The sequence below is a fragment of the Physeter macrocephalus genome, chromosome 11, assembly GCF_002837175.3.
Source record: "Physeter macrocephalus isolate SW-GA chromosome 11, ASM283717v5, whole genome shotgun sequence".
NCBI lineage: Eukaryota > Metazoa > Chordata > Mammalia > Artiodactyla > Physeteridae > Physeter > Physeter macrocephalus.
The window spans coordinates 58,891,383-58,901,070 of record NC_041224.1 but is presented as its reverse complement, the minus strand read 5'-3'; the positions used below and the strand labels follow the sequence as shown (position 1 = coordinate 58,901,070).

General features: G+C 43.9%; 1 protein-coding gene across 3 annotated transcripts in view; it reads right to left on the bottom strand.

Moving 5' to 3' along the window:
* The window catches only part of DIS3L (DIS3 like exosome 3'-5' exoribonuclease), a 35,472-nt gene extending 28,252 nt beyond the window's left edge, over positions 1–7,220 (bottom strand). The window contains exons 1-2 of one of the 3 annotated variants that reach the window (XM_024128840.3): positions 7,005–7,220; positions 5,475–5,628 (exon numbers count right to left, since the gene is read on the bottom strand). In XM_024128840.3, coding sequence (XP_023984608.1) covers positions 5,475–5,628; positions 7,005–7,143 — 293 coding nt within the window. In that variant the 5' untranslated portion in view covers positions 7,144–7,220. Of the gene's footprint in view, positions 1–5,474; positions 5,629–6,182 lie in introns of those variants that run through there. The other 2 variants (XM_007127847.4, XM_007127848.4) reach the window with 2 other exon arrangements.
* Positions 7,221–9,688: the final 2,468 nt, after the last annotated feature.

The window sequence follows — 9,688 nt, the reverse complement described above, 5'->3', positions numbered from 1 at the left end:
GACCCCACGTGCCGCGGAGCGGCTGGGCCCGTGAGCCATGGCCGCTGGGCCTGCGCGCCCGGAGCCTGTGCCCCGCAGCGGGAGAGGCCGCAGCGGGAGAGGCCGCAGCAGTGAGAGGCCCGCGTACTGCAAAAAAATAAAAATAAAAAAATGTCCTGGGACAAACTGACATTTTCAGAGCCCAGTTACTCTTTTGCTAGGCTTCACATACATCACTGCATTGGTCAGCACACCCGTACTTTAAACCCGGGGCTTCTCAAATCCTATCCTCTCGAAATACTGATGCTCCACAAGCCAGACCCGGGGGCTTTACCGCCAAATGAAAGTAATGACAATCCTTGCCAATGTTTAGAAACATATATCACTTAACAAAAAGAATTTTCTCAATTTTAAGTTTCACTCTCATATATTTTCCTTAGACTTTTAGTGTGTGCTTCCATTTGTCAGCTACCTATCAGCCAGATAAAACAAATGAACAAATGGCACAGAATATTAATGGGGAAAGCAGGAAACAAACAGTGAATCACTCTGAGTGTGACAGTCGGGTTTTCTTGTAGGCATGTGGGCTTATGGTTATAATTTAATAGTGCATCCATACAACACAGTCGTATTTTTTGCTAGTTAGGGTTGGTGGTGCATATGATGGAATTAGATATATGAGTATTCTGCATGGAGCCAGCAAAGAACATCATGGTGCCTTGAACAAGTCTGTCCTGAATGACAGGACAACAGTTCCAGATAGTCAAGTACAATAAAATTATCTGAAGTTTTAAAAATTCCAGGCTTACAGAAAAACCCTAGTTTCCCTGGTCTGGCTAAAGTGTTTTCGAAATCTCCATTATCTAAACATTTCAGACAATTTCTTATGCGGACAGCAAAACTTACCTTCTCTAGATTGATTTTTTTTTTTTTTTTTTTTTTTTTTACTATTTTTATTCAATGGTGATCTTACCTTCAGAGGCAACATCCCTTCCCCCTGCTGACTACACTCTCTGAGGATTAGAAGTGGGTGTCCCACAACCAGTGGCGAGAGGTACAAGGAAGTGAGTCCTGTACTCAATGTTGCATTTCAGTTTTTGCAGAACCCAGGTAGGGTCTCCTAAACTTAAATTCAGAGGTCCTTGAGTTTTCTCCAAGAATTTCAAAAGTTTCTATTTCCATTTATATTAGGTGATATTCTTAAAACATTTTTAATGGAGTATATTTTGGACCAGGCTTCAGGCTGCAATGTCATTTGGTGTCACTGCCTGCCCTCTTGGAAGCCTCAAGACACCTCAAACTCACGACCTCCCACCCCCGACCTTCTCCAGTGTTCCCCCTCTTTATCCAGTTACATAAGCCAGAAACCTTAGTGTCATCCTTGACACCACCTTCTCCCTTATCTCACTTATCTAAATCCATTACTAAGTCCTATAGATTAAAACAAAAAAAACAAAAAAAACAGTGGGAATTTCCCGGTGGTCCAGTGGGTAAGACTCTGCACTCCCAGTGCAGGGGGCCCAGGGTTTGATCCCTGGTCGGGGAACTAGATCCCACAGGCATGCCCCAACTAAGAGTTCGCATGCCACAGCTAAGACCCCGAGCAGCCAACATAAATAAATAAATAAACATTAAAAAAAAAAACAGCTTTATTGAGATATGATTCACATACCATAAAATTCACCCTTTTAAGATGTAGAATTCAATGGTTTTTAGTGTAGTCACAGCATTACGCAACCATCACCACTATCTAACTCCACTTTTGTCAGCCCCCAAAAGAAACTTATACCCATTAAGCAGTCACTCCCCATTCCCCCTGACCCTTAGCCCCTGGCAACCACTAACCTACTTTCTGTCTCTTGGATTTACCTATTCTGGGCATTTCATATACACAGAATCATACAATATATGATTTTTGTGTGTTGTGGGGGGCTGGATTCTTTCACTTAGCATAATAATTTCAAGGTTCATCCATGTTGTAGCATGTATCAGTACTCCATTCCTTGTTATGGCTGAATAATATTTCATTGTATGGTTAAACCACATTTTGTGTAACCATTATCAGTTGATGGACATTTGGGTTGTTTCCATTTTTGGCTATTATGAATAGAGCTGTTATGAACAAACATTCACGCACAAGTTTTTGTGTGGACATATTTTCAATTCACTTTGTTATATACTTAGGAAGTTCTATGGATCTTACCTACTAAACAGCTTTTAGAAATGTCTATTTCCCTCTCCATCTCTAAGCTACCAACATCTCTCATGTGAACTAAAGCAAGTGCCTCCTCTTCTTTTCTCCAAGCCTCTTCTCCACTAGCCTAGTAATCCTTTAAAAACAGGAATCTGATCATGCTATCCCCCCTACTTAAAACGCTTCACCACATCCCTGAGGCCTATGGGGGCCTACAATAATCCAATCCAGGGCTCTCTCCTCCCTCATTCTCCACGTTCTCTCTCCCCATGGCCCTGCCCAGCAGTTTCCTCACCTGGAAAGCTTTTCTCCTTTCTTTGCCTGGTTTCCTCACACTCATCCCTTAGAGCTCAGCACATGCATCTCACTCAGGAAAGCCTTTCCTCCCTGCCTAGTCTGGGCTCTCCTGAGCCCAGCACCCCTCCCTCAGTGCGCCTGTCACAGCTCACTTCTCCATCTGTTTCTCTGGTTATCGATTACTGCCTGTCTCCCCCTCAAGAGCGTGTCTGCTTTTGTTCACCACTGTATGCTCAGTGCTAGCACAGTTACTGGCACATAGAGCCTCTCAATAAATATTTGTAGATCCATAGATGAACACCTGAACACATGATTGAAGGCAGTGGACAGATCAGCCTTACAGGGATATCACATGAGCCCTCAGTAAATAAGCACTTGAGGATTGTTAGATAGCAGAATGTGTGATTATCCTGATGAAAAACTTGACATTTTTCATACTGTTTTGTATAACATACTTATGAGGACAGGCATTTTTCTGCATTGATATTATTGAAATCAAACTACAAAATCATATTAAATATAGAGCTTATGCCTGTAGCCATAGAGGCTGTGTCTTTCTAGTATTAAACCCAACTCTGGTGATTTCATGTCAGTAAAATAATGTCATTGGTCACATTAAATTAATATTCATTTGTAGCCTTGTTTAGTTTGAAGGTCTGATTTGAGTTTAGGGTTGCATTAAGTACTTAGGTATGAGGGTTTATGCCTAGATTTATGTTGAAACATATTTAAGTAACAATACAATAAATTAATTTAAATTAACACTGGGTATCCATGAGAATTTTTTTCTTTTAGAAACAAAGTCGACTACATTACTCATGTTGAGTAACACTGATGTAGGATGGGGATCACGCTGACCTCTTAGATCCTCTCCAACTATAATATTTTGATTCCAGTCTTATGTTATGTACTAAGAAACTGAGATTCAAGCTATACAGAAGGCATTCAGGAGGGCGTCAAAAGGAGAAAGCAAGGCATCCTTCTACCAGACACTAGTCCAGACTAGGTATTTTCACCCGACAAACCTTTCCTAAGCAATAATATTCCTAAAAGCATATAAAATGGAATGAATTATTTACCAGCATCTCAAAAATCTCTGAGGAAGAACTGAAAAACAAAACGTTTTCCAACATTAAATGAAGCAAAGCACCAGAGAGCCTCTGCTAGGCCACCTTTGGTTAAATACAAAAACTCAAATAACTTATCCATAACACTTATGAAGGCCAAATTAATCAAGCAAATCTCCTGGATCTTACATATTGAATGGCTATCATCAACTTTAAAGTTAGCTTTTAATATATGACACTTTCCAGGGCCTAGGTAATTGTGGTCCTTTAGCTGCTTCATCCTGAATACACCTGCTGGTCGCTTAACAGGTAAAGAAAGCACAAAGACCCAAACTTGCTGATTCCTTTTCCTGCCTCTTGTTCCTCTTCATCAATCATGTTCATTTCCCTGCATTAAGACCAGTCTCAAACGTACTTCCTTCAGAGGGCTTTTCAAATCCCCACACCCCATGTTTACTTCTGCACTTTGCATAGTCCACATTAAATTATCTTACATGTGTCCAAGGTATGTCATAATTACCTTCTTGCTTCTTGCATTTAATCCCAACAAAACAACAAGTTTGTTGAGAGAGGGAACAAGACTTCTTTTTGTACTCCAGAAGGCCTGGAACTAGGAACTCCAAAAGTGCTCACCATTGGCAAAACCAGAGTATTATCCTGTGGGCCTGTTCCATAACTCCTCAGCTATTGTTTTCACGTTTAGTGCATTCAGAGACACGGTAAAGCAATGGAAAACCAATCATTTTTCATCAAGTTAACTACTTTTGAAATGTTCAGAAAAAAAGACATTTAAATTCCAATTCTTTGCTTTTGAATGTCCCAGGAATTGATTTTTAAAACAATCTTTAATATTAAAAATATTTTAGAAAACAGAAGTTGAAAAGGCTCGGCAGTGTGTTAGCAACCCACATGATAACAACAAATTGATTTTAGTAGCAGAAATTGAAATATGACACCTGGAGCAGCATTTAAGCCTGGATGTGTATAAACATCTATATCTTTGTGTCTGAACAAAATCAACTTCAAGCTCATATAAAAATATTCTATCTGAAAAGCCTGCACACAACCTAGTTAATGCATATTTTTTTGAACTGAGCATATAATAAGAACAACTTATCATTTTCATATACAAATAAACACACTTCATCTTTTACTACCAAGGTCTGAAGAAACCACAACATTTGAAAAAGAATAAACACATAATTTCTGCTTAACTTGTGGTGTTAAGAGGTTGGGTATGTAATTCTAATATGCTGTTTCCATACAGTCTTCAAGTTCAAATCACAAATCTTTTCCCAAAGTAAAGGAAGCAAAACCATTTATAGAGTAAGTATTTGTTTAAAAGGTTAACAACTGTTCTTCATTTAGGTACAAGGCAAGCATTTTAGACTGATTTCAATCAGAAATTCTTTGTTTAGCAAATACAATTCCTATGGTTGGTGGTTATACCAGTAATCTAAAAATAAAACAAGTTAATTCTGGTTTCATTGAATAAATCACAAGTACAATTTGCCTCCACAATAAAGGAGGCTCAAATTTTAAAATACTTTCTTTTTCCCAAGGGGAAAAAATGTAAGTATCTGAAACAATATATCTATAAATAAGAAGATTAAATAACATGCAATCTTCAACGTGATATAGGCAATAGTTCTGCTACTATAAAAATGCAAACCAAAAGCCAAGAATCTTAAATATCCACATCTTGGGGACACTGCAGTTTACTGATCTGCAGTCAGATCTTTTGGCCAGGTGTTGAACCAGAAATATAAAATAATGTTACTGCATTCCTCACTGGCAAAGAGAATGCCAAATTAGTTCAAAAAGTCCTTTCTGACGAAAATAATGAATTCCTCCCCTTTCTCTGGAACAAGGAACCTTTTCTAAAGGGGGAAAAAAAAATCCGCACCATAAATAAATAAATAATGCGAAACAGATACCTCCGGCCTCTTTGATGCTGCACAGCTTGACAAGCCGTTTGCATGAAAATAATTCCCTTCAATTCAGGAAACTCAAGGATCTCGAGGTAATCTTGAACGACTTTCCAATCTGGGATCATGTAATGAGTCACGTCACTAGACAAGAGTTTCCCATCTGAAGCATAATTCAAAACACAAGAGATTAGACAACGTTTGCAAACTTAGTTTAATACGATTTCAATGTCACGGTGCCCTAGTATGCAGAACAACTTCCAATCTTAACTACACTGTGAAGTTTTTAAAAGACAAGACAAATCTACTTTGGTAGAGGTCCAACGTTCAGGTAAATTCAGCACCTTCATTTTTCTGAAGCTGTGATAATAAAAGCTCAACGTGGTTTATGGTGTTGCCAGTAGTGTAAAAGATGACGGATTTTAAAAAAACACACAAAAACAAGCAAATCTTCAGAACAACTTAACTATATATTACCTATTGACCTACACTCACATTCCAATGGGGCTCCCCAAATACACATGTTAACCACTTGTTTATGCCCAGCCATTTCAAGTCGGTTGTGTCTCAAGCTTGTGAACGTGTTCAAAAGTCTCCAAGGGCCAAAAAGACTGAATTGACTAGAAAAGATGCTCAGTGCAAGCAGGGAGGGTGGTGGCATTTCCACCTAGCCCGCGTCTCGGAGCTGGTTAGTCAAGCTGTAATTGAAATGTTCACCTTAACCGTAAGCTGAGGATCCCAAATATTCGCTGAAAAGGACCACCACGCTCCTCTCCCACCATAGGGAAGAGAACCAGTAACCTCCATCGTTAAGTCGGCCACCCCAGCAGCCTAGAAATCAAGTGCAGGAAGGTGTAGTGGGCAGCCGACCCAAATCCAATTTCCCCATGACTTTCCTGTACAATGAGGGCCCAGATGATCCACAAATCCTACAGTCAAGAGGGTTCTCCACTGGATAAATGTCTGAGGCCTCGGTGCTGGCAGGGAGCAAAGCAAAGAAATGTACAACGAGGAGCGAGGAGCGGCAGAGCGTCAGCTCCGCGCGCCCTGCTCGCACCGCAGGGCCCACAGCTCGGGTCCTCCGGGTTTCACGGCGGCGAGCCTGGGGGCAGGACGCTCCAGTGCCCACAGGCCCCTCGGAAAGCCCCAAACAGCGGCCTCTGCGCTGCGAGGGCGCCTGCCTCTCGGCCCTTTCGTTTTTCCAGGCAGAGCAGTCCGGGAGTCGGTGTGGAGCGACAGCGGAGCCGTGGCCCAGCTCTCTGCGGCTCGGAAGCCACCGGCCCCTTGCGCCCGACCTGCAGCCGGGCCGGGGGTGATGCCTGGAGGCCGGCGGAGGCCCGGGAGCCTCGGACTCGGCGCCACCACGGCCTAGCGCTCCGCCTGTGGGACGCGCCCTTCCGCCTCACGGCCGACGCTCTACCCCGTTGCCGCCGCCCTGACGCCCGCCTGGTCTCGGGCCCCGGCGATCCCGCCCAGGCCGCCTCGCTCCCGCCGGTCCTCGTCTGCCCACCCTCCCCAGCCTCCACCCCCTGCCCTGACCGTTGCGGCAGACGGCGGGCTGCGGGCAGAGCGGGCTGTTGCAAGGCACGCTGGGCCGCAGGTAATGCTCCCGCACGATCCGCAGCGTCCGGCCCTGGAAGGTCCTCAGGAGCAGCACCTTCTCCCGCTTCTGCAGCATGCTGGCGGCGCTCCCCGGGCACAGCTCCGGGCCCCGCGAGGCCGCCCGGAGCAAGCGGCTGGGAAGCGGCGGGCGCAGCGCGGCGCGGGCGGAGGCGAGGCCGAGGCTTCGGGCCCGCCCCCTCGGCCTGGTCTCCGCGGAGCTCCCGGCCTCCTGGCGGCGGCCTGAGCGCTCCGGGTTCCGCACCGAAACCGCCGTAACGGCCCGCGTCCCGGGGTTGAGAGCAGCAGGAGGCCGCCGGTGTGGGCTCTGCAGCTGGGCCCACAGTCTCCCCCCAACCCCGCCTCAGTTTCTCCCCTCCTTACAATTGCGTGGGGGTGGAATTGCCTGGGAGGGGTGGAAACCACGCAAAAGACTTAAGGGAGACAACCATAATACAGGTCTTCCTCCGCTTAACGATGGGGTTACGTCCTGATAAACCCATCTAAGTTGAAAATTTATTTAACACAGCTAACCTACCCAACATCACAGCTTAACCCAGCCTACCTTAAACCTGCTCAGAACACTTACATTGGTCTACAGTTGGGCAGAATCATCTAACACAAAGACTATTTTATGAGTGTTGAGTATCTCATGTAATTTATTGAACACTGTACTGAAAGTGAAAAACAGAATGGTTGCAAGTGTATCGGTTGTTTACCCTGTGCTGTCTGGGAGCTGGGACTTGCTGCCCTGCTCAGCATCATGGGAGAGTAACACTAGACCGGAAAAGATAAAAATTCCAGGTGGGTATCACTTTCACACCATGGCAAAGTCCAAAAATTGTAAGTGGAACCATGGGAAGGCGGAACCGTCTGTACATGGAAGCTAGTTTAAAGTCTTGCGAAGATTTGGTGCAACTCTGAAGGATTATTGTACTTTGTTTCTACCCCCAGGTTCATATGGGAATGGGGCTGCCTTATTAATATGGATAATTATTAGTGTTTTGTATTAATATAGACAATTATTAGTATGTTCTGTTTGTTGCTCTTGCTATCACTGAAAGAGCTAAAAGAGCCAGCAAATAAGCCAGCACCCCTGCCAGCCCAACATTTTTTCCCCTTTAAAAAGCTGTATTTATTTTTAATTTCTTGTATTTTTAATCCATATAAAAATTCAAACAGTGCAGATAAAATGGAAACTAATCTCTTCCTTTGAGGTAAACATTATCTATTCAACCTCAACATGATGGCGTTTGCAGCCTCTGGCAAAGGAATTTTCCTTTAAATTTGATAGAGACTAACACACAGTATCTTCTGAGATCATACTTTTGGCTGGATGGAAGCCACCGTTCCTCCAAGCTCTCAACAAAGACTTTTGAGCTGCATCAGGAGCTTTACAAAGAAGTGTCACATTTAATTTCCACAACAAGTCAACGGAGTCAGGCACTATTATCCCCGTTTTACAGACGATGAAACAGGATTACAGAGGTTAAGTGTCCAAGATTACACAGTTATTAAATGATGGAATCAATATTCAAGCCAGAATCTGACTGAATCCAAAACAGGCTCTTCACTAATTACCATGCTATTCACAGATGAATAAAATATAGCTCTGTATCCAAGGAGTTTATAGTCAACTTGTTGAGCAATAGTTAAGGAAGCTCAACCAGCTGGCTGGGAACATTGGCGCTTCCTGTTATGCTAAAGTGAGCAGAACTAGAGTATCCTGTTTGATCACTTACTCTAGGGGAACATATTAAAAAGTCTTGTTCCCGCACTCATTGCATTTTTTAAAATATAAATTTATTTATTTTTGGCTGCGTTGGGTCTTCGTTGCTGCGTGTGGGCTTTCTCTGCGGCGAGCGGGGGCTACTCTTTGTTGCAGTGCACCGGCTTCTCATTGCCGTGGCTTCTCGTTGCGGAGCTTGGGCTCTAGGTGCGTGGGGCTTCAGTAATTGCAGCACACGGACTCAGTAGTTGTGGTTCGCGGGCTCTAGAGCGCAGGCTCAGTAGTTGTGGAGCACGGACTTAGTTGCTCCGTGGCATGTGGGATCTTCCTGGTCCAGGGATCGAACCCGTGTCCCCTGCACTGGCAGGCAGATTCTTAACCACTGGGCCACCAGGGAACTCCCCTCACTGCATTTTCATGTCAAGTTATCTGCAGTGTGGGACGATATGAGTGAGATCCGAGACAGAATTTCACAAGTTAGGTGAACATTACAGTGCTGGTCCACAGACCAGAGCACTAGGAGGGCCCATAAGGCAACCAGCAGTGCAGGAGGTCAGTTCTAGAGACCCCAGAGGACAGACAAGCAACAGGATTTGACCCCTACATGAAAATGCTTCTAACAGCTGCCTGTGATTCCCTCCAAAGCTCCCCCATTTTCATTTACTTCTGATTATATGTCCTTAACATCTCTCTTCAGCATTTCGTAACTTTAAACTTTCTCTAAATTGGGACTAATGATCTTTTAAGGTCGAGAGTATGTCTGGGGCCTGTTGAAAGTTGATGTTATCAGTATTTAAAATAATCCAAGGCCCATCAACCACTTCTTTTGCTTGCATGGCAGCAATAATGTACAAATTATGTTCTCAAAAGCATGCTCCCTTAGTTCTTGGAGCTG